This window comes from Podarcis filfolensis (assembly GCF_964270895.1).
Source record: "Podarcis filfolensis genome assembly, chromosome: Z".
In the NCBI taxonomy this organism is placed as follows: Eukaryota; Metazoa; Chordata; class Lepidosauria; order Squamata; family Lacertidae; genus Podarcis; species Podarcis filfolensis.
Window position 1 is genome coordinate 26,152,213 of NC_139617.1, and position 26,063 is coordinate 26,178,275.

Genomic DNA, 26,063 nt, shown 5'->3' on the forward strand with positions numbered 1-26,063 from the left:
CGAGAAAACAAACATGGCACAGGTGCTGCAGGTCACTGAAGCAGCTCCCTCACTGTTCATGCCTCTTGTTCATGCCTCTTGCACCATGATGCAGACCTTGGGGTCTCCTGTCTCCAACTCCGCTACTAAATGCCCTTGCAAACACCCCTGTTTACTAGTCCTGCCCACAAGCTCCTGATAGTCTGACTCTTAATCACAGGCAGGTTCTTTCATAGCAAAAGTCGAGACTCAGAGGCATTCTTAACTTATTTTTGCAGCCATGGTACGGCTAGGCATGTTCCTGTCATAACAGACTATGGCTTATAGTGACATCAAATTGCAGCCACAATCTACAGTACATTTTCTTCACTGATGTAGTTTAGTGTAGCAGCAAGGAGACTGAATCTGTCAAAATGTCTAGCGACCCTCTGTGCTTCCTGCGTAAGGGTTTGTGAAGTGCATGAAATAAGCTGGAAATCTATATATGGCTGGCTGTTATGTCCACCAAATAAAAGTGCCGCTGCTGGAACATTCTAATAATGCTGGGAGAGCATTCTTTCTTAGGCTGAAAGCTTGCTAATCATCCATGATGCTAATAGTCCAGGAGCTAATGACTGGATATGTTTTCCTCATAGCTTGAGTTCTCCTATATGCCCACAGCTGCTTTGAGGTCAGGGCAGCTTAACCTGAAAGAGGCGAAGAAATATGTGTGTTTATGGAAGCGTGCTTATTTGCCAGGCTCATCCTAATTAAGCTAATCCCCTTATATAGAACAGCAGGACAAAAAGAGACAATGTCACCATCTAGCACTTCATACCTGAGAAAGCTTAGCTCTTCACCCTTAACATTTGACTAGTGCTGCATACAGGTTGAAGTGAACATTAAAAAAATCATTGGAAGGAAAGGAAAAACAAAAAAGCCCACTTTGCCCACATGAATCATCCAGCTCACCCAGTAAAATGTTTTTGAGAGCTTTAGTTAAAACAACATCCATTATCGTTCCATTATTTGACCTTTGCGAGAATTATTATGATGAGTTATTTTAAGTGAGTGTGATGATCTCCATCCATCTGCAGAGGGGCTGTTTACAAAGGATGCACCTGTAGGAAAAAATCTCCTACAGGGAAAGCTTGAGACAAAGGGGAGTAAATTTCCCCCTACAGTCTGCTTGCAGGCTTCTCTTAGGCTTCTGGATGGCTGCTGTGAAAGCAGAATGCCACTGTGCCAATCCAGCATGGCTCTCATGTTCTTGGCAGCTGGTTTTCTAGGTGCAGCCCTTGGAAACAGCACCTGTGCAAATGTATCAACCGTATTTTACTGCATACTGGTCGCCAACTTGTAATAGTACCACACCCCTTTTTCAGACCCTAAAATCGGTCCCAGGGCATTTCCCACATAATAGTCACAGGGGAAATTGTGAGGCGAGATGGGGATCAACATGGGGGCTCCTGAGGGGGTGAGGTTGGGAGTCTGGGTCCTGAGTGGAGGTACAGTATCTGGAGGAGGCAAGGCAAGGCAAAGCCAGGCCTGGGCTGCTGCTGCCCTTGCCGCCACCTTGCGACGCATGGAGTTGAGAGGCAAGGAGGCAGCTTGGCCATGGGGCTCCTGCTTTAAGCCAGTGCCGTTGGCTCTCACTGTGTGCTCTGGCCTTGGCTTGGACCCAGCCAAGAAGCCTGCTCACTCCCACCTGCCTGAGCAGAGGTAGCAGGAGGAGGTGAGGCTGCTAAGGCTGCTGCTGCCGCCATTGCCACTGCCACTGCTGCCGCTAACCTTGGGCTTGTGCTCTGGGACCCAGACAAGGAGGGGAAGCAGCAACCACCTCTGCCACCCATCCCCAATCTGTTCCTCTGCCTCCAACCTGCAATTCACTGCATCCCCCCTTTTTGGAAAGGGAAAAAAAGGCACCAGAAATGCAATCATTATGTGGTGAAATGCAGTATATGTTTGCCTAAAGAAGGGATGGGGAGCCTGTGGTGCTCTATATGTTGCTAGACTCCAGCTGCCATCAGTCCCAGCCAGCCTGGCCAATAGCTTAGGACGGAGGGGGATTGCCCAGCAACACTTGGAGGGCTGCAGGTTTCCCATCCCAGGTTCAAAATACCTTGGCTCATTTCCATTCCCAAATACAGACTTGTACTTAGGGGGCTGGTGACACTTTAAAAATCTGCAGACTCCAATAGTTTTCTAGGTGTTATTAGACAGTTGTCAAGGATGATGGGAGCTGTATTTCAGCAACATCTAGAGGGCCACAAATTCCCCACTCCTGACAAATAATAATAATAATAATAATAATGAGAATAACATTTGAATAAACATAGAGAACAAGCTAAATAATTCATAGATTGTAAATAGCTATTTTCTCTTGTCTTGCAGCCATGTGTTCAGGCTCAGAAATCAAAGACAGGTTTGATCTAGGGCATTCTGTTGCACCGTTAAATCCTCCCTTCAGGTATAAGCTATCTAGCCCAGCATTGGCTCCTCTGACTGGCAGAAGCTCTCCAGAGATCTTACTCATTACCCACTGTTACTAGCTGTGAGGGAATGGACCAGGGACCTTTTGATTGTGAAACATGTGCTCTGTCACAGTGGTTCCCCAAGGTGTGACAGTTCAGAGTGTGCCTCACAAACTGTACTGTACACCATTTCACTGCTGCCCCTATAAATATTTTAACTCACTTGTACCACCTGGCTAACCCTAATCAGAAGCACAAACTAATGACAAATGAGGAAAAGAAAAGGAAAAAATTATACCTATCTTCTTCCCTCAGCCCCATCCCAAACTGGTAGCAAAAACAGGGGGGGAAGGCTAAATCCAGGAGACTATTTGACCATTTTTCACCCGCAGAAGAGACAACAGCTACTGATTTGGAAATTATGGTGCTACACCTATTTGCATGGAAACAGCACCCCAAACCAAATTAATCTGCATGCAAATCCCATCAACCCTCACATGCTTTTGCATTCAGTAGTTTACCTAGAACCCATGGGAGGATCATCCATTCAACGATGGTTGGAGGAGGTCCCTGCATGTGGAGGTCAGTCCTGACAATGTGCTGCGATGCCAGTAGGAGCATGAAGAGAAAGGTAAGGTAGGAGCCAGTGTGGCAGATAAATTTTATAAATGGCTTTTTGATGAACAGTCCCAGCCTGCTCTTAGGGGCAATCAGGTAGGCCACAGAAAGCACGGGAAACAGCAGTCCAATGGTGATGCATGTCAAGAGCTTGACCACCCAATGCTTTCGCCGCCATCCGGGAAAGCCATCATACCAAAGCGTCGCTAGCAGCTGCTGGCAGTTGGGCTGGGCAACAAACTGGAGAGAAAGAAAGAGGAGAGAGAAAGGGAGAATCTGAGACAGAAACATTGCAAAGAGGGAAAGCAAGGGATAAGCACGAGAATGAAGGAAGAGATTTTCTGGATGATGAGCACAAGAGCACTCTCCCCTCCTGTGGTTTCCAGCAACTGGTGCTCAGAAGCATTGCTTCATCCAACTGTGGCAGCAGAGGATAGCCATTGTGGCTAGTAGCCATTTATAGTCCTCTCCTCCATGTGTTGGATGTGTTTACAACACAGATGCCCATGTAGGCAGAGACTCCAGCCTGCATTGTTTTCTTCTCCCCCCCCCCCCACCTCCCCACTGCCCTTTTTCCAGTATGGATGGCATTATGACCTACTGAGTGCCGGCTCAGTCTGTTGTCCAAGTGCTAATTACAGATGGGCAGCTTCAGGGGTTTGGGTTTCCCTTCTTAGAGTTCTTTCCTGGAACCAACGAACCCTTTTCCAATGTAGGACTGAGCTTGACAGCTCTTGAAATAGAGGACGGTACTCAGTAAAGCAGGACACATGGCCACCTAGATTGTGTCACCCGCAACAGCAGATGTATGTGACTCTTCTACAATTCTTCTCCCTGCATCTGTCCTCAGTGAAATGATTTCATTTTACAGACTTGGCTTTGCTACTAAAACTTAAGAGGGTTCATATTTCAAGCAGGAAATCCTTTTAAGATTTTGCTTCCTTTTCTACTTTGTGCTAACTCAGAGGAAGAGCCATTAGAAAAAACACCAAACCAAACCATAGTACTTAAACTTTTAATCAAACTTTTATTTCGGTCTTAGTGAGAAAATGTACCAAAAGGTGCTATGAGCAGCAGTGATAACGCCCCACCCCCAAGAACAGCAGTAGTCACTAAATGTGCACATCACAGCAGGAAAGCAATTGGATTGCTCTCTAGTCATTAAATGACATCCTCCATTGACTTAAGTTGCATGATTCTGGGCCGTCACTGGCAATAGGCTTTCATTTAAATATCATGACACATTGTTTTTAAACCAAAGGGCATAATAATAAAGAAAAAAGGGTGCATGAAATCACCATAAAATGAAAGCCAGCACAAAGGCAACCTAAGCAGGGTTATTTCAACCTTATGAGAAGCTTTTCCAGTTTTGCTTTTTCTACTAAAGAATCTCAGAGTCATTGACACAGTGCCTGGGGGCGGGGGCTGACCTGGAGCGGGCCCCTAGGAGGGGGCTTTTATATTCCTCCACACTCAGCTCATAGACTGCTGGGATAGCTCAGTTGGTAAAGCATAACTCAAGGGTTGTGGGTTTGAGCCTCATGTTGGGCAAATGATTCCTGCATTGCAGGGGGTTGAACTAGATAACCCACATGGTCCCTTCCAACTCTACAATTCTATGATCTTACGTGGGGCTCTGAGCAAGCTTCTGCCCTCTCATGTGGCTGGCTGAACATGAGCATGTGCAGATTGTTTCCTCTGAGCAGTGGCGTAGCATGGGGGGTGCAGGGGGGTCGGCTGCACTGGGCGCAACATCTGGGGGTTAGGGTTAGGGGGCGCAAATCCACGGGTTAGGGGGCGCAAATCCATGGGTTAGGGGGCGCAAATTACTTGCCTTGCCCCGGGTGCTGACAACCCACGCTACGCCACTGCCTCTGAGCACTAGGTGAAGGGTTGCAGCTCAGTGGTAGAGCATCTGCTTTGCATGTAAAAGCTCCTAAGTTCAATCCCTGGCATTTCCAGGTAGGACTGCCAGAGACCCCAGCCTGAAACCCTGGAAAATGGCTGCCAGTCAGAATAAGCAGTACTGCGCTAGATGGACCAATGGTCTGACACAGTCCAAGGAAGCTTTCTGTGTTTCTCTATCTGAAGAAGGACCACAGCTAAGTGGTCCTTGCATGCAGAAGGTCCCAGGTTCAATCCCCAGCATGTCAAAGTAGGGCTGGATGTGTCCCATTTCAGTAACCCTGGAGAGCCTGGAGAGTATATAATACTAAGTTAGATGGACCTTGGGTCTGACTAAGTCTGAGACAGCTTGCTCTGTTTCACATCAAAGCCACGTGCCTTTGGGCTATAGGGAAAGAGCTTTAGAGAGTTGGGGTGTGTTTTGCAGACAAACCTATGATCCCACACACAGTTCTTTCTTGAAATAAGCCTTTGTATGTCATGTTAATGATAAAACCTGGCGCTGGCCCCAGAGCCACAGGCCTGAGAATACTATGGCATCACCCCACTACCCTGCCTCTTCTCTTGTGATCATGAGCCAATGTGCTGCTGATGCGTTTGGTGTCATTCCCGACACTGTCAGTTCCGAACATGATTTTCATACTGTTCTATAATTTTTCCTCATTTGCCCTGGAAAAGGAAGAATGACTGCAAACATCACATCTATTATTCTCCACATGAATCTGCCATATGGGTCAGGCTTCACTATAAGCTGAATGTTTTGCGCAGAGGAAATAAGGAGGACATAGCGTAAGCACTAAAAAATGCTGAGCATACTTCATTTTATATTTCCTCCATCAATCATGCTTTGGGCAAACTGCATTCTGTTATAGTCACAGTTACATTTGCATCCCTAGCCCTTTCTTCTTTTTCTTTTAAGCGACAATGAAATTACGAAGCATTAATTATACATGTTCAATAATCAGCAGTGAGGAGATGATGTACTTTCACCCTGTATCAAAGCAGCTATCAGCACCATCTTTTCTTTATTATCAGGCAGAGTTAGAAGGCTAGGCAAATCTGTTAAGCCATGACATTTTGGGCAAAAAATTATAGGGAAACTCAGCTCCCCTCACAACACTTTTCTTATGCTTGCAATTTCAAGAACCAAGATCAAGGAAAATATATTAAAGTGTATAATCCAGTAATAGTTTTGTAATGTTTGTCTGTATCTCTCTATCTTTCCATCTTTTTAATTTTCCCGAACAACACTTTACAGCAAGGAAAGAAAAACATCAAGGATAAGGAAAATAATATTTCACTGTCCATCACAATAGTTTAACTGAATGGAATTTGGGGTAGAAATCAACAATTTTGTTAACCCAGAAATTCCTAAACCCCTTTTTCTCAAATGAAAAACAGAAAACCACCAGCCTTAGGCTATGATCCATCCTTCTGCAGATGCAGTGACCATACATGGAAGGATCACCATAGGGCTCATTAGAAAACAGGTCCCCTCCTTGACATATGCTTGTAGGTGCATACAAAAAGAGGTTCATTATAGGGATTGTGAGATCTGTGTGTATGCCTGTGGTTATGCAAATCTGAACTCAGAATCCAAGTGTTTAGGACTGGGTGGACTCCATGATTCCTGGTCATTGGCCATGTTGGCTACAGTGCATGGAAATTGTTGAGCAAAACTTATGGCGGGCACTCGCTTGGGTAGGACTGGTCTAGTAGGTGGCTTTGTACTACCCCACTGCAAGTAATGTCCTTCTTCTGTGTGAATATTCATGATTTAAAAAGTCACGCTTAGAGTCATGGTTTCTCCTACTTGCTATTGCAATTAGTTTTCCTCCCACGTGTTCCTTCAGGGTAACTTCAGAGCACCACACAGCCTGTCATATTTGGCCATGTGGTGACATCACTTTGATAAAATTGAGAGCAACTGAGAGGGAATGTTTATGAATAAGTGAACATTCTCTGCGAAAGGGAGCTGAAAAATCACGGAAGGGGGGAGGCATTTTCTGGTGCTGCTGAAGATCTTTGCAAACACAGGCACAGACCTTGCAATATGCAGCTCAATATATTGCTTATCATTTGGCAGACTGTGACACTTCTCAGGGTCTTACTTCCCTGATTTATAAACTATGAAAACACAATGGGTGAAGCAAGCAAAGCCATGGTGGGTGACTGCAACGGAATCACTAGGAATAGGGAGGTTTAAAATTCAGTACATTTTCAGATTCCTGATTGTTCTTCTACAGATGTGACTTTACCTGCCCCACACCTGACATTGTATTATATCATAGGTGCAGTTAGGTAGGGCAGGGCAGGACAAATCAAGATGCCAGAAAGGCTGAATCTGGCCTACAGACTAGGGGTTTTCAATCTCTGATTGAGATCCATTTCTCTCTGGGTTCACGCCCAGATTGGGGGTGGGATGGGCCTTGGTTTTCCTGATGGATGACCTTTGCTGGGAGAGGGACATGGGGAATTCAAAACTGTTACTCTTGCTCTCTCATCAGCTTTTGATGGTATCCTCCTGGACCACCTGTTGTGGGATGGGAGACTGAAGCACTGTGTTACAGTGCCTTCTCTCCTTGTTATAAGACTGGTTTCAGAGAGCAACCATGGGTGATTTTTATGACCCCTTGGCAGTTCTACTGTGGGGTGCTGAAGGTAATCAACATCCACAATGCTGTTTAACATCTATATGAAGCCCCTGGGAGAATGGTACCCTCCACAGAGAAGCCACAGAGAATGGTACCCTCCGTATGTTGATGATGCCTTTGGAATTTTGGGTTAAGGATTTTCTAGGAGGTATGCAGTTTAATTTAAAATAGATTTGTCTTTTTTAAGTGCAAGGATAAAGAAAGCAAAGAATTTAAAATGTAAACCATAAAGCACCATAGCCTGGAACGAGAAAAATTCAAAGATGCCGTGCATCACCAAGGGAATAACAATAATGTATTAACTCATACAAAGCTTCCCATTACAAATAATAAAGCTATATAAAAATGAAAGTATTCTCCAATTCTGAGCTCCATCAATATTAAGAATAAAGGTTTTATAAAGTCTTAGATAAGCCAAATGTTTGCACGTACTGCTGACACAGAGTGACTGTGTACCTCAATTTTCATATAAGAAATAAAACCATGCCATATAGAAAAACAACAACCAATGATAATTCGAGCCCTGCCCTTCAGATACTTTTAGTTTCTGAGATATCTTTTAAAGAAGGGCAATTAGGCAGACTCTTCAGTATGCTGGTGATATTGCTGGAATCTTGGAGCTAAATGTTTTATAGGTGGTATGCAGTATACTTTGGCAGATGGATATATGTTCTGCATAGCATATAGGATGGCAATTTCATAGAGGCATAGGATAATATTACATACTTTAGACTTGGGAAAAGTCAGAGAGGGGGAAATGTGAGCAATGGTTTTATTAATTGAACTATTCAGGGAGACTGTTGGATTATTACAAGATTGATTTAATTGCTTACATCTTTAAGTGCTTGCCGTCAGCGGCTCCCAGCTGGTTGCCCAGGAAAGTGTAAAGACAAGGAAAGGTTTATTACCATCCTTTTTTATTTTAAACTTTACAGAGAGAGAACCCAGCCTCTTGGATAATGGCATTGTCCCGAGTGAATCTCCAGCCCCCGTCTCTCCCACTTCCTCATTCCTCATTCTCATCATCTCCTCTATGGGTGCTGCTACTTGCCCTCTATCTTCAAGCTCTTTGCGTTCCTGCTTTTAAGGCTCACTGGGTTCTGGGAGATGGGGGGTCTGGGATGCTTTCTAATGACAATGTGTCAGCCAGCTGCTGCTCTGGTTCTTCCTCCTCTTCCTCTCCCATTATTTCCCAACTTTCCCCCTCATCTGCCTCTGAGCTGTGATCTCCAGCAAACCCCTGTTGTAAATCTAAACTGTCTTCCTCTTCCTCCTCCCTGGAAGGGGCAGGATGGGGAGGTGGTCTCCACCATTCTTCATCTGCCCAGTCCCTGACAGCTTGCAAAGGAGAAGGCTGAATTGCAAAGTGAAACTAGAAGGGTTAGGAGAAGAAAAAGGGAAGCGAAAGTTCCTGAGAGACCAGTTACTGAGATGAACTGAGTAATGCTGACCAAATAATTAGGTGCCAGGGCATGGCATAAGACTGATTAGAGGACAATCTGTGAGATCTCATTCACATTTCTGCTTCTCCTGCCATTTTCCCCTGGAGAAAGCCACTCTTTACTAATGAATCGGAACAAACATCCATTGTGTTTTCCACAGATTGTTGTTTGTTCTGAGCCAGCGGTAAAAAACGGGTTTTCCTGGGAAAATCAGAGGGGAGGGAGGCAAATGGAAAACCACTTGGACCCATGCTTTCCAGGAATGGGGCAAGTGAAGTGTGAACAAGTCCTGAGAGTAGTAAGAACTGGTGTTGGTAATAATTAGGTAATCACAGAAATGAGCAAGTTTTGAATCTTGAATCCAGAGCCTGTAAAACTTTTGCTTATATGCAGCTTTTCTTAGTTGTGACCTAGGGATTGTGAATTTGGGTAAGATACTGAGTGATTCTTTTAAATGGAAATCTGGCATGCCAGGCTATGAACAGTGGGAAGTGAAAATCGGGGGTATATAATCTGAAATGGCTTAGGGCCTCAATACCTTAAGGGCTGCCTCTCCCCATACAAACCGTCATGGACCCTGTGCTTGTCATCTGAGGCCCTTCTCTGTGTCCCTCCTCCCTGAGGGGTTTGGAAGGTATCAACACGAGAATGGGTTTTTTTCTGTGGTGGCTCCCCAACTGTGCAATGCTCTCTCCAGAGAGGTTCACCTGGCACCTTCATTACATGTCTTTAGGCACCAGGCAAAAACATTCCTCTTTACTCAGGCCTTTGGCCATTAAATAATATATGGCCTGTTAAGGCTCTCTCTCTCTCTGTGTGTGTGTGTGTTGTTATTATGACTGTTTTATTATTATACTGTCTGTAGTTATGCTTTTTATTATGTTTTTATTACTGGTGCTCTTTAAAACGTGCAACTGCATGCAAAAAACAGGCATATCAGGATAAATTCTTACTGAAATGCTATGAATTTTCATGAGGACTTTAAAAAAATCACAAACTGATGTGGAAATGTAGAGAACTTAACATATTATTGTAAAATAGAGAAACTGAGGAAAAACTAAATTTACAGATTTGCTCATCCCTAAGCTTTCTCTGCCCGCTGATACTAATGAATGATTCCTGTCTACCATAAATGTTATATATTGTTTTTATTGGGTTGTGTTTACTGTACATTGAATTGTCTTTGAAATATTGTTTTGTATTACATTGTTTTATTGTGTATTTCCCATGATATTATTTTAATTAGAAGCAGCATATACTTCTTTTAAAATGAAATAAAAAGTGATAAGCCTAAACCTTCATTATTCAAAATCTCCTCATTATCTGAAACTTAAAATATTTCCTTCCATACACTATTCTGGTATTGAAGTTGTGGATAACAAATGGTCCTTTCCTCTTATTCAAACTGTTCCAAGACAAGCCAAATGCTTTGTGTGCCCCTGAGGCCATCAGGATGCATTACACACATCAATTGTGAAAGTATTAATCTACCTTAGAGTCCTTCATGCCTCACAGTGTTTTGTAACGTGTGAAAATGGCTCCTCGGAGGCGGAAAGACTGCAAAGAATAATGAAGACCATAAGGACTTCCCTGATTTCATAGCTTTAGAGCTAAGGCTGAGTACTGACCTAAAGCTTAAAACAAAAAAAGTGGGATATATCCAGCCTCATTTATCCAACATGCTTAACTCTAATTAATGCATGAAGGTGTTAAGACCATAGTGTAAGCTATCTTGTCAGGCTTATGTAGCTAACTAAAGCCTTTTTGCACAAATTGAACCAACCACTATGGATGTCTGGACTGGTTTCTCAAAGAACCAGACTGCATGGCTTTAGCAAGCCATCTTTGTGTTTCTATGCACATAATTTAGAAGCTCTTACCATTTTTGAAACTAAGTTGTACTGCCTGTCTTTTCTTGGTGCTGTATGGAGAAGCACATGAATCTGACATTTGAAGAGTTTGTAAGTAAACCATTTTTAACTTACCAAAAGTGTGGTCTCTTTCTTTGCTAAGGAAAGTGGGGAACTTTGGAAAGAACCTAGAAGAGGATATTTTAAATGTGTAATAACCTATATTTCCACACTTTACTTTGTTGCATGTTTTGTGATTTTAAATTTCTTAAGGTGCTCTATCTCACCAAATAGTGCCTGCTCCAAAAATTTGGAACTAGGCATCCAGGGAATTCTCCTTTTATTCTTTAACTAAATTACCAAAAAAATAAAATTAAAAAATATCAACAAAATGAGCACTCTTCACTCCTGAAGATGACAGTTGAAAGCATTGCTCAAAGAAGCACGAGTGCTATTGAAAACTCTGCACAACCCATTTGCTTGCTATTTAAATGAGATGAAGGCTAACATCATTGAATACTTCTGCCCCAATACCTTGTTGTTTCCTGTAATATTTTCTCAAAACACTGTTTTCTTGGAACTGACTCACAAATCACAGCAGGCAGCCTCTTATGCATTAGCCTTCAAACAGGAAAGAGAGGCTGACCCTCTCTGAATTTGAACAACATGTTCTACTAATGCATGTGCTCCAATTGTTCCCATATACCAAGGAAGTGGCCCTTATTTTCTTGTACATTGAAAATGATGCTTTGGGGTACATGCACATGTATGTGTTAACATGCAGAGGGATGAACTAGAGTTGATAAGGTAGTGTAGCTCAGAGGAAGAGAATATGCTTTGTAGGCAGGAGGTCACCTCCAGTTAAAAGGATAAGGGAGCAGGTGATGGCAAAGACCTGTACCTGAGACTCTGGGAAACTGCTGTCAGAGTGGACAGTAATGGACTTGATGGACATATATCCTGTCCCAGTAGAAGTCTGCTTCTGATTCCACCCCTTCCCCCCGCTCCCCACATACTGCTTCTCCCAGTTTCAAGGTGGAGCATGATGGGCAGGGAGAGTGGCAGGAAGACTGCATGGTAAAATTGCTATCAGCCAAGTGGTAAAAGCCCAGGTTGCATTCAATTATACTTGAATTATACTCAATTATACTTATGTGGTGCTGTTGTCTAAACCACAGAGCCTAGGGCTTGCCGATCAGAAGGTCAGCCGTTCAAATCCCCGCGACGGAGTGAGCTCCTGTTGCTCCATCCCTGCTCCTGCCAGCCTAGCAGTTTGAAAGCACGTCAAAGTGCAAGTAGATAAATAGGTACCACTCCGGCGGGAAGGTAAATGGTGTTTCCATGCGCTGCTCTGGTTCGCCAGAAGCAGCTTAGTCATGCTGGCCGCATGACCCGGAAGCTGTATGCCAGCTCCCTTGGCCAGTAAAGTGAGATGAGCACCGCAACCTCAGAGTCGTTCGCAACTGGACCTAATGGTCAGGGGTCCCTTTACCTATACTTAGGAATAGACCCACTGAAATTGATGTCCCTAAGTTAGCCATGTCCATTAATTTCATGAGTCTAATCCGAGTATGGTTGTTGTTGGATACAACCTCATGGCACCTGATCCTGAGATTCAGTCCTTCCCCGGAGAACCTGAGAAAAAAGCTGAATCCTGAAGATGACGTGATGGGAATCTGCCTTCTCCCAACCTGGTGCCCTTGAGATGCTGTAGAACTATTGCTGTAGAACTTCATCCCTGCCATGCTGGCTAGTGCTGGTGTGAGTTGAGTCAAATGACATCTAGAGGGCGCCAGGTTGGGGGAGGCAGGTAGTTCTGGATTCCATTGTGCCTGCATCTTCATGGGTTTTGAGAGTGCTGCTCCACTTCCATCTTTCCTGTAGCCAACTATCCAGATAGTAACATTTGCTGACTATTAACAGGTGGATGCGAAAGAGCAGAGCAAAGGCCCATCTCTTCCAGCATCATGTCTAGCATTGTAACCAGCTATTTCCACAAAGCCAACAAGCTGGACAAGAAGATGATAGTCTTCTCTTGTGTCTGCTGCTTAAAAAATGTTATTCAGAGGTATATTACTCCTGGGCATGGAGGTTGCATCTAGTCTTGTGTTACAATTGCAACAGTTTTGTAATACAGTGGTACCTCGGGTAACAGATGCTTTAGGTTACAGACTCCGCTAACCCAGAAATAGTACCTCGGGTTAAGAACTTTGCTTCAGGATGAGAACAGAAATTGTGCAGCGGCGGTGTGGTGACAGCAGGAGGCCCCATTAGCGAAAGTGGTACCTCAGGTTAAGAACAGTTTCAGGTTAAGAATGGACCTCCAGAACGAATTAAGCTCTTAACCAGAGGTACCACTGTAAGCTCAACTTGGTCCATTGTATACTCACACATTCTCTCCCCCCTTTTTTCAATTTTTAAAGCAAATTGCTTCAAAAGCCAGTGCAGTATAGGCTATTGGCAAGTAAATGAATCTTATCTTTATAGGGTTGGGAAGGTTCCACCATCAATGAATATCTTCAGCCAAATATGGGAATTTGCAGGCCCTAAATTTCTACAGTTGTGATTGCATTTAAATGTCCTTAATTTATTGCCAATATCTATCTATTTCATGCTGGTTCATCTTAGGAGGAAAGAGAAAAGGTAGATGAATACTAGAGATGGGGAAGAAATTTGATTCAGTTTGCATTTAAAGGCAAATCTTATTTTTACTTCCTGTAACAATACGCAAACCAAAATGCACCCGTCCTTTGAAATCTGGAACTTTTCTGAATTTTGCAGTGCTGTTCTCCAGACAAGTAATGTGTATAAAGATGCATATGCTGCGGTAAAGTATGCATAGAAATGCACATATCACATGAACTAGCTTAGGAAGTGCATTGTGTTAGGATAATTGCTTTGCAAAAATGTGTATACCAGGCAAAATTACACACAAAAATGGAGAAACAAGGGTAAAATTGTGTTAAAATGCTGATGCATTTTCATGAGGAATTTTTTTTTTAAATTGTAAACTGTTGTGAAAATGTGGGGAACTGAGGGTAGGATTGGAGAAAAAAGGGAGCTCAGAGGAAGCCAAACTGACAGATTCACCCATCCCTAGCAGAGACAGGGGTGCCTCTCAGGTCCAGGGCCCTGTGGCCCATGAGGCCCCCAAACCACCACTCAAATGGGACAGATGATGAGGCCAGCAGCTGGGCTGCATGTTGAGGCCCACTGGGAGATGGCCTGTTCCTATCTCTAAAAACATTGTATAGTCAGGGAATAAGCAGCTGGGCACATGCCAGGTTACATATGCTCATTTTATTATCTTATTCTGCAACAAAATGGTGCTGATTCCCAAGTAAATGTGTTTAGCATCAGGGCAACAGAAGCAAACAAACCCAATGTTATTCCTGTAGTCATGCTGCTGCTAAGATTAAAGCAAGTTTTAAAAATGTGAAACTGCACAAGTTCGGTCTATTATTTTTAATTTAAAGATTCTGGGGTTTTTTGGTTTATTGTTTGCCTCTAACAGCAGGAATGTAGTAAAAGTTGTAGCCCATGCCGTGGAGGTGGGCAGTGGGGAGGAAAAGAAGACTATGTGCTTCACAACTAAAGCAATATGTGTTTGTAAGGCATATGCACACACACACACACACAACTGAGGTTAGAGAGGATCACATTATTATCTCCCAACCTGCGGACTGAAATAATGTGGGAGCAGTGTCACAGGGCCACACAAGCTTGCCCCACCCCTGTTTCAGAATAGCTCTGGTCAATGCATGTAGTGCAATGACCCAGTAGACTTGAGATGGTAGATGGAGGATTTTGGATTACAAGCAGAAAACTCTAAGTACTGATGCAAAGAGAAAAGAGTTCCCAGTCCTATCCCCTTTTCCAACAGTTGTTCTACCATCTTGTCCTACTTTTCAGGAACAAGATAAGAACATATGGAGATGCCTTATTCTGAGTCAGATTATTGGTTCATCTAACTCATATTACCTACACTGACTGGCAGTGGCTCTCTGTCAGGAGCTGGAGTCAGGCATAGGTCAGAAATTAAACAATAAAGCACCTGATGTCAAGTGACGTTAACTCTATATTCAAAGAAACAAAACAGCTCAGTTCTAGTGGTCACAGTGACCCTTCCCAGCAAGTATTGCCCCAATGAAGCAGTTGCAAGGACAGAGGGTCACTGCCTTCCCACTGTCCTCTAAGATTCCTCCCCTGGGTCCAGCAACCTGAGACTCCTTTGTCTTGTCTCTCTTGGCTCAGCACTCTTCATTCCTCTATGTAATCTGGGAGACTGGAGGAAGGGCAGCTGGTCACAGCAGGGATGGTTACCTGGATTCTTCAGCAACCTGCCCCCAGACTGCCTCTTTACCCCCGCCCCCTGCTTCTGCTTCTGGGACCACTCTGCCACAGTCCCTTCCTGCTCACTAAACCCTGTTACCTCTTCTCCTTCTGACAGTTCATTGTCATCCCACCACCAATCCCCTGGTTCTGAGCCTTCTTCCCCTGGGGGTTCCTTGGGGGTTTCCTCCTCTGCATCCAGCCAGTCTATGCCACTCTCCATGGTTATGGGCACGGTGCATTTTCACTCCTACCTGGAGCTGTTGGGGATTTAGCCTGGGCTTTTTGTATGCAGCGTAGATGCTCTGCCCTGACCTACAGCCTCTCCTCTTGACACTACTTGCATTAAATGTGTGTGTGTGTGAATATAATAAAACCCAACCTTCTTCTCTTTCCTCCCTGCCATTACTAACACCAGCAATCATGTTGACAGCAGTCTAGTTTTCTTTCTCCTTTCTGTCCCCCATGGACAAAGCACTTAATGATATCATGGCTCTGAAAATGGGTAAGCAGTTCTCGCCGTGTCTGGAGTCCATGCTGTCTCATTTTGGGCTGGGTGAATCATAACTGTGAAATGACAGATTGATGGCCATTGCAAGAGGACAGTGTGGGTGGTGGGGTGCGGAAGCAACAGGGGATTATGACAAAAAAAACCCCAAAAAACCCCACACAACAAAACAAAATGAAAAACACCTGGCAGCAATGAGAACTCCACTACTGCAGCAGCCAGGATTTGTAACAATTCCTCTGACCGAAATCCTTAATGGGCTTCTGATGAATCAGTCTCCTTGGCTCACCCTTTTCCTAAAGAGAAGAGCCACGAGATCATTGTGTCTCCTTGTCGTTTGCAAATGATGATCCTGATCACCATTCCAATTTGGCTGCAGAAGAAAGGACTGTCACTGATATTTTTTTTTGTTTTGTTTTGTTTGAAACCTATCATTCTGAAGCTTATTTTAATAAATGCTTTTGCATTTGCAAACAAGCCTGGTGTCAACAGATGGCAACCATGGGTAACTGCCAAGGACCCAGTGCAATGGCAGGACCCACTGCTGAAGCCTGCCCTGGAGCTCCTATTCAGCAGCGGCTGGGTCTGGGAGCCCATATTTTGATTCCTCACAAAGGATTTGAATTTAGGATTATCATTGCAGCAGAACAAACTCCCTTGGAAAGTGGTGGGCTCTCCCTCATTGGATGTTTTAAAGCAAAGATTGGATGGCCATCTGTCTTGGATTCTTTAGTTGTGATTCCTGCATTGCAGGGGGTTAGACTAGATGACCCTTGTGGTATTTTCCAAATCTGTGATTCTATTATGATCATTACATAAAAATATTTCTTTCCTGAATTTTCCTGTCATATATGCAGAGCACATGCTCAACCACTCAGCCACAGCATTGCCCATCTAACTCAGGATTACATACTCTGACCGGAAGCAGCACCCTGGGGCGAGGACTTTCTCAACACATACTCCCTGCAAGGGATGTCTCTCCCCTTTAGCATTTTATTCCTAACAAAGGCATGCTGCCTGCAGTGATCTTTTAGTACAGTATTAAATCTATACATACTTTGCAAAGTCATAAACTCCTTTACGAAGTGATACATTAATAGTACTATTTAGCTCAGGTGTAAAAAGATAGCTTGCAAGGAATGGGAAAGGAAAGGCATTACATTTATAGATGTTTATACTTATCGTTAAATAAAAAAAGCTTCCATATATCATAGAAGGCAAATTGCCTTTTTATGCAACTGGCAGAGAATTAATTATACAGGAAATATTACAATATGCCCTACAGTGATTTTGGTAGAATATTGTTTATAAATGTCAAAATTCAAAATGAAACGCTCAGTATCTCTCTGCCTTTCAGGTCCTGGAAGCTCTGTCCCTATACAGGATGGATGCACACCATGAATTTCAAATATACCAAGGGCATTTGATGAATTATTTACAAGATGGGAGGGACATAATTGCTTGTGATATATTTATGCATGCTGTGGATAAAAATAAGGCAATTTCAGCACAGTACAAAACCTTTTGTTTCATCCGTTGGTTGTGCATCTGTGAACACATATTTATTTCCTCCACTAGTTAAAGTCCCTAAGATCAAGAGATCATGTTGTTATGAAGTTGTGGGGTGCCTAGGCTCCCTTTCTAATTCCTGGAACCCCTTTCTAATTCCTGGGCGCCATACACGGGATTTAGCATGTTAACACAAAAGCCAGGAGCCAGCCTGGTGATGGCCTGCTTAAGATTGATCCTTAGCTCTGAGAAAGTGAGTGGCTCTGTGCCATAGGGCAAATGAAGGTGGCTCCTCCCACAACTGAGAATTAGTTAGAAAGACAAAGCCTTTAAAGTAGAGTTTGTAGAGCTGGAAGGAGGGCAGTTGTTTTAGGATTGCAGTTGGGGATGATATGGGCTGGAGGAAAAATAGTGGCAGTCTGTTAAACACAGCAAGCTGAAGAGCACAAAGTGGGCTGACTGTTTGAATCCATGACTGCAGCTATGGGAGAAATGAAACCCTCTCGGAGTGTAATGTTTGAATCCCCTGGATCATAGTCTCAAGTTGTATATATACGTGTAAATAAACCATATATCATAAAGACACCACAATCTCTGCTGCGCCTCATTTCCAAAGGAAACACAAACCCTAGGCAAGTACCTGAAACCCCTGGAATTGATCATGGTTGTGGAGATTGGGGTGGCATATAACAATATTCTTAAAAGAGGCAAACAGGGCTATGTTTGAAGTGTTCATATTACCTGCTTTACTTATTTGGATTTCAAAGGACAGACAGATAGAAAAGACCCTCTTCTAGGTTTCCAATAGATGCTCAACAGCCCCTGAGCATCAACACGCACTTTCTTCATTAATCCACCCTCTATACCAGCTATTTTTGACCTTCCCTTTCTCTCTTAAGAACATACAAAGAGCCTGCTGGGTCAGACCAATAGTCCATGTAGTTAAGCATCCTGCTCTCACAGTCAGATGCCTGTGGGAAACCTGCATGCAGGACCCAAGCACTCTCCCTTCTTGTGGCTTCCAGCAAATGGAATTCAGAAGCAGTGCTTTCTCCAACAAGGGAGGTAGAGATTAGCTATCATGGCTAGGGCTGGGAGATAACTGGTTTTCATCATTGTGATATTTCACCAGCTAAACACCATGATATAACAATATATGACAATGTCTGAAATAAGGATGGAGCTGTGTAGAGGCATTAGCTGGCTTCACAAGTCTCCCCCCCCCCCATTTGATTTTTGTATTGCATGCTCACACATGCACATGCACATGAGCGTGTGCACGCGCACACACACACATATCATGATTCACAATATATTGCCAGGTCAAACACTATGAAACTGATATCATGATATGGACTTCAAACCGGTTTTGGATGATATATTAACATATCGCCCAGTCTTAATCATGGTTAGTCCATAGCCTCTCCTCCATGAATCTGTCTAAACCTCTTCTAAAGGCATCCAAGTTGATGGCCTTCACTGCCTACTGGGGGAGTGAGTTCCATAGTTTAACTATGCACCCCACTGCCAATCCCAAACCCCACAGTTTACTAATATCTCCCTGTCACTGTCACCACTGATGGGAGAGAGAAGGGGTGAAGAGGAGAAAGCCTTTCTCTCCTTTTCCCCTTCCTGCAGGACCATTGCTATCTGTAGTCGAGAAGGCAATGAAGAAGAGAGTCTTTTTACAGCGGCAGCATCAGCAACAACAACATAAGGGGAAGAGCAGGAAGGCTTGAAAAACCTGCCCCACACTATCTGCCTGCCTGTTCCCAAATATCTCCTCCTTGTCCCCTAGGCTGCTCACTTGCCTGGGCAGTTCCACAGCTACTGCCTTTCTTTGTGGCCCCTTTCTTTCTCCTCTGCCTCCAGTGCCGCTGAGGTGCTGTTTGTGTTGTGCTGTCATGCTGTAGTTGGTGTGGCCACCCATTGGCAGCCACACTAACTGCAGCACGACAACTATTTTTTCCTTACAAAAATATTATATAGTAAGATAGCCCTTTTGCCTTAATGTATTTATTTGTTCCCTCAAAGTTGAGATAAATCTTTATCGTACTCCTGCACAAATATGCCTTGGATTATTTCCAGTCTCGAATTGTGCTTCCTCTCTGATGCCTCATGGGGATTGGGGAGGGGGAGGTGAATGATGCTAGATTACAGAGTAAAATAGCATTTCCGACTTCAAGAGGCAGCACAGCAACAACATAAGTTTGAAACCAAATAATTTTGTTGGATTTTTATACATTTTTGCTGCTTTCAATCTCGCCACACCCCCCCCCCCCGGTTTACTTCCCTCCCCTCTTCAAAGTACATTTCAAGACTTACTTCCAAAGATAAAATACCTGAGCCATAATTTTTGCTGGAGACATTTAAGTAGACAAAAACCACCAGAGAGAAATATATTCCCTAGCAGTATATGGACAGTCTTGCCAGCTATTCCATGGAAAGCTCTGTGGTGCATTGAATCTGTCAAGTGTGGCTCTACTCCTGGCAGTACAGCATCCCCCAAAGACCATGAGGGAAGCTGGAGAATTTCTATGGAGCACTTTGGTCCACTTTTTAAAAAGGGGGGGCTTTTAAAAATGTCAGTGACACATGAAGAATGAGTTCAGGGCATGTGGAAATAGAAACTCTTGTGGCACGCACTGTGTCTTTCACGCACAAAAATAACCCTCAGGTTTATTGACGGAAAGCCAAGGACTTGTCATTGCTTTGAGCCAGGGAGTAAGATGCAACCCACTTTTTAAATGTCTTTTGCTGTGGTCTGTAGTGGTAAAACACAGCAGTTCGTTAATATATCCTTCAAAAGCTCACAGAAGAAAATAAGTGAATTACATTTGTAAGACTCCCATCCTCACACTAAACATTATCCTGCTATAAGTGCATACCCGCCAACATTTCTCTGATGAAAATAGGGACGTCCCATTCCATAATGATAATTTTACTATTTATACCCCACACATCTTATTGGGTGCCTCAGCGACTCTGGGCAGCTTCCAACAAATATAAAAACATCATAAGATATTAAACATTAAAAAAACACACTTCCCTATACAGGATTGCCTTCAGACGGCTCGGGGGTCAGATAACTCCATACCCTCCAACATTTCTCCAATGAAAATAGGGGCATCCTAAGAAAAAGTTGGACATTCTGGGATCAAATCGCAAACTGGGACTGCTTCTCCAAATCAGGGGTGTCCCTGGAAAATAGGGACACTTAGAGGGTATGTAAGTGCTGCGCTGCTAAATTCCATCTGAAATATTCCATTGAACCCTTCACCCTTATGAAAAAAGCAGTTATTTTTCCACATCTTTCATGGGGGCAGAGGAATTTCAGTGCATTTTTCAGGTAGGTCAAGGCTAAGAACATTCAGAAATAAGAAGCGACAAAGAGAAGAGAAGAAAAATGAGACAGACAGATAGAAAAGAACTTATTTTTAAGGTCTTAATCAGATTCAGAGAATAAATTTAAAACCGTCAAATATGGAGAGGGAATGATAGTCTGATTTGTCATTAGAGAAATCTCATTGGCCCAGAATTCTGAAATCCTGGGGCAGTCTGACCATAGGTACCCATAGCTCTTTTCTGTTTGTCTGTTTTTCTCCTTTCTCATCTCTTCCATCACTGCTGAAGTTTAGATGATAAAGAAACAGCATGGGCATAGGGAATCTGTCTTTCCAACTTACAAAACTTTTTAAAACTCGATGTGCATCATTGCTGGTGCTTTAATACAACAAAAACAATGGTGGTAATAGTAGTAGTAGTAGTAGTAGTAGTAGTAGTAATATTTACTACCTAAGTAGATGTTTGTGCTGAGGTTGGAGCAGAAGAATTCTGACATGCTGCCATTTTGTACCAAGACAAGCAGGCAACCACCAGCCTAGCCATAGACTGGTTTGGGTCTTGCAATTGGAAAAAATGAAAGTGTTTGCTGTTTTGGTTGAAAATGTGCTATAATAACATAAATTGCCTTGTAATAACAGGTTGTCGTGCTGTACAGATCAAAATGAACTTCACCAGCTACAGGCTGTGATCTACATGGTGGTACCTTTGTGCCCGTGTGTCTAAGTGTTTTCGTTCATTTATTTGACTATTTGTATCCTCCCTGTGGATCTAAAGTGCCAGAAGACTGGTAACAGCATAAAAACTAACAAACCATTAGAAGCACGAGACTCAAAACATTCAGTTAAGTAGCAGCATCAACAACAACAACAGCAGAAAGAAAACCCAAAAGCCTTTCCTCTAAATATTTCTTTGTAGCAAGGTCAGTCCCTCATTCCTGTCCCTGGTGAATCCCTGCCCCAATGAGTCTTGCCAGGGATGCTGCATATGATAATACAAGAGTCACTAATCTTTTGGGGCCAGTGGGCACACTGCAATTTTGAGGAAGTGTTATGGGCACCACTCACAAAATGGCTGCTGTGGGGTGTGGCATAGCACAAAATGGCTGCTTTGGGAAGGGGCATAATAGAAAAGGGCAGAAACAGAGCAGAAAAATAGTTCTAGGGCTATGCCATACCTTCCAACATTTCTCCAATGAAAAGAGGGACATCTGATTCCATAACGATGATTCTAGTATTAATACTACTTTACTATTTATATCTTTCTGGGTTTCCCAGCTACTCTGAGTGGCTTCCACCATATATGTAAAAACATTTTAAAATTAAACATTTTAAAAAACCTTCCCTATACAGGATTGCCTTCAGATGGCTCGGGAATTGGATAACTCCATACCCTCCAAATTTTTCCCAATGAAAATAGAGCCATCCTACCATAGCACCCAACATTTCTCCAATGAAAACAGGGATGTCCTAAGGAAAAGAGGGACATTCCAGGATCAAATCAGAAACTGGGACGGCTTCTCTAATCAGGGACATCCCTGGAAAATAGGGACATTTGAAGGGTCTGCTATGCACTTTGCACTTTGCTTTTCCAGCACAGCCCCTGCAGGCGAATGCAGTGTGGCTGCTTCCCACTGACATATCCCTGCCCACTGAGGTCCCAATCCCTAATAGCCCTAGATTACTCCAAGCAGCCTGGGACAATCTGGGGCTGTTTCCACCCAACTCAGACAAAGTCTGGACACCCAGACTCTCCCTTGGACACACACCCATCTTCTGGTCATGCAAGAAGCATTATGAGAGTTCAAAAACACATTCTAGCCTGGCGAAAGAACTTTCAAGGAAGGTACGAAGCAGGACTGGTGATGGGTGTGGCCTGAGGAGAGCCATATAGAAAGTCCTAGGGGGCTGTGTTTGGCCCCCAGGCTTGAAGTTCTGCTATCCTGGTCTACAACACCCAGAGCTGAACACCATACTATAGATACAGATTGACTGATGCCTAATGGGGAGGAACCAGCAGAACATGATCCATGCACTATGGATAACTATTGGTTAGCATTATTGTTGGACAATTTTGTTTTGCAGGGACAAAGGTAAAAAAAGAGTTGAGGCACAAGCTCTCAGGTGACATAGATCACAACTTCAACAAGACCTGCAACAAGCAATAAGCTAATCACTATTTTCACCAGGCAACCATTCCTATTAAAAGACAAGTGTCTCTGGACAAGCTCCATCCTCACTCTGGACTAGAATCAATAAAGTCCCTGGCCCATCATAATCACTACACACTTCATATCCAAATCAACTCCCCCAAACCATTTAACTCTAAGGGGATGAATTAGTTTTGCCCCTCAAAGCTGTCCCTGTTCCCTCATTCCAAGGCTGTTCCCTTGGGAAACTGATCTGAGGACAGTGGTGAACAAATCTTTCAGTTCAGTTTCTCATGTTTCCAATCAAGTTCAGTTTGCTCCATATCCACATACATTTGTGGATCTTTCCTTTTTAAAAAAAGTTTGTGTGAAAATTCATATGTGTTTCTGTACACATGCTTCATAATATAAGCAGTTTTGTACACTGTTTTGCCTAGGCTTGCATTTATGTAGGAAACTCCCCCCCACCCAAACAAAGTAGATTTTTTTATGCTGTTTTCACTAATATAAATATGTTCTCATGTGCTTTTCACTAATAAGCCCATTTTTATATGGCTTCTTGGGCTGCAGAAATTGGAGGAGTGTAAATTTCAAAGGAGAGCTGCATTTAGGTTCATGTATTGGTTTGGGAAATGCAGATTTGATGAACTTGCATTAAAACACAAGTGGAATTAATTCCTGCCCCATCTATAGGTATGTCTTCATCCTAATGCCTAAGGAGCGCATTCAGCCATTTCAGCTGCTCCCTCTTTTCACTGTCCTGTCCCTTCCTCATCATCTCTTTTGCCCTTTCTGTGGGTGATGAGTACGCGGACGGTGGTGGTTCTGACAGCCAGCCCAGGCAACCGGAGTAAGGATCTCCAGTCCTGGGGCAAGGATGGCCAGACCCAGTGGCTTCTTAGTATCACTGGCAATGTGGAGATCAGTGGAGGATCCAGCTGCCCTTGCTCTTCATCATGCCTTAGATATGAGGTCTGGGTAGGGCTGAGCCCTGACTGACAACTTCGCTATTACCTCTGCTCCCATATTCATGCTGAGATGCCCTTGACCTTCTGGCTGCCACCCCTTGACCCCACTTCCCTGGGCTTCACTAAGTCCCACCCCATGAGATCCTGAACTTTGAATCACTACACTTTATCTTTCAGACTCCACTGAAGTCCCAGAGAAGCCATACAGCATATATTTAACCTGATCTTAAATACCTGGTCTACAGTTCAGAAGCACTTCAGAATAATTACTCTTTGTTTTCACAGTTGCACAGACATGAATAAACTGTAAGTGTGACCAGGAAGCGCCATCTGGCCATGTTCTGTACGTGCATTTGAATGTTCTCACACATTCTTAGAGCTGACTGAAGTTCAAAACAATTGATGCTAATTGGATACTAATCGTAGATCTGGAGCTACAGAGAGATCTTGCACCTCCAAGGGAATTGTTCCCACATTGGTGACAACAGTCTCTATCTGCTCACAGGCAAGGAAGGAATTCTAGAGGGTTACAGCTGAAATAACTTGAATCATTCAGAGGGCATGTTGCTTTCTCTGAGAAGCTCTGAGCCCCAACCACTTCCTTGTACCAGGGATAGCAATTCTCCTGCTTATTTACACCTCCATTAGAATGCAAGAGCCCTGTTGGCTCAAACCAGAGCAACAATCTAGTCCAGCATCCTGCGTCTCACAGCAGCCAGTCAGATGTACCCAGGGAGTCTTCAAGTGGAGCACTACAACACCAACCTTCACACAGTGTCTAATGCTTTTTAAAAGCCATCTAAGTTAGTGGCTGGCACCAATTATTGAGATAATAAATTATATAAATTAACCATGGTTGCAAACATATATGCATTTACTCGGGATTAATTCCCATTTAATTTAACAGGGCTTGCTTCTAAGTAGACCCTATAGGATTGCACTATTAAGCATATTCATTTTATTTGTTATTATGAGGAATAGCAGGTGGTGAGGTGGCATGGGTGGGGGCATGGCTGCTCTGCTGGCTTCCCAGCACAGTGAGCACTGGTACTTACTGAGAGGGAGGAGTGAGACTCAGTGTGGTGTAGTGCATGGCAGCAGAAGCATCACAGTGGCTCCTTTGCAATGCACTGCACCATGCCAAGCTCACCTTGCCCCACCTGAACCACCTCACCTGCCACTACTTATTATGAGTAAACTGATGGGATAGCAGTTTTTCCTGTGCTCCATGCACTGTGCAGGAGAGAGAGAGAGAGAGAGAGAGAGAGAGAGAGAGAGAGAGAGAGATGTGCATTCAATACTCTTTAACAGCTGGGGAAGACACAAACAGAAGGTCTGCACCAAACAAACATTTTATAATCAGAAATGAAAGAGCACTCAGACTCCTAATACATGCCTCTTCCTTGAAGCTCCTATCTGAGCCCGTGAGGGTTATCTCTAGCTACAGTGTATTTGAAGCCATTCAGTATCTTGATATGGACTGCAGTAGTTTACCTGCAGTTCAAATCCCACTTCAGTTGTGGACAACTCATGGCTGCACTAGCATTCTTTGAGGGCAGCCATGACTGTTAAAATGGTCCATAAGAGTGGATGTGACTGTTGTCAAAGCACATCAGCTATGGACATCACACTTGTGTGATGCCATGATCAATTACTACTAGGCTCCAGGTCAAAAAGAATTATGTTTCTCCAGGCTTTTAATGGCTTTTAATTAGTGTGCAGTGGTTTTAATTAAATGGCCCTTGAGGATTCTGCGGAAATGCCATGGTTGTATTTATTGTCATTTGGTTTTAATATTATTTGTAAGCAACCTTGGGAATTTTATATCAAAAGGTGGTGATAATGGATAGATTGAAGATCATCAGGTCCCCAAAGGGATTCTTTTTTAAAAAATGTTTTTATTATACAATTTCAACATAACAAATTGTCAAACCATATAATCATGGTTCGAGAGAGAGAGCGATCTACCTGTGACGATTGTTCTGGTGATATTTTTCCTTATTTATTCCTTATTTAATGTATCTTAAGTTATTCCATTTTGTTAATTTTACCCCTTTTTTCCTTTCCTTCCCCTTCAGGCCCCTGGCAAGCTCTGGTCTCAGAGCTTTTCGCTGCCTGGTTGGTCGCTTAAAGGTAAAGGTAAAGGGAACCCTGACCATTAGGTCCAGTTGTGACCGGCTCTGGGGTTGCGGCACTCATCTCGCTTTATTGGCCAAGGGAGCCGGCGTACAGCTTCCAGATCATGTGGCGAGCATGACTAAGCCGCTTCTGGTGAACCAGAACAGCGCACGGAAACACCGTTTACCTTCCTGCCGGAGCGGTACCTATTTATCTACTTGCACTTTGATGTGCTT

At 43.5% G+C, this 26,063-nt stretch overlaps 1 protein-coding gene across 6 annotated transcripts in view; it reads right to left on the reverse strand.

Annotated features, from left to right (window-relative positions):
- Nucleotides 1–26,063, reverse strand: part of TRPC5 (transient receptor potential cation channel subfamily C member 5) — a 169,574-nt gene that overhangs the window by 51,384 nt on the left and 92,127 nt on the right. For all 6 annotated transcript variants that reach the window (XM_083595870.1, XM_083595866.1, XM_083595868.1 and 3 more), the window contains one exon: nt 2,954–3,290. In XM_083595870.1, the coding sequence (XP_083451996.1) occupies nt 2,954–3,290 (337 nt within the window). The remainder of the gene's footprint in view (nt 1–2,953; nt 3,291–26,063) is intronic.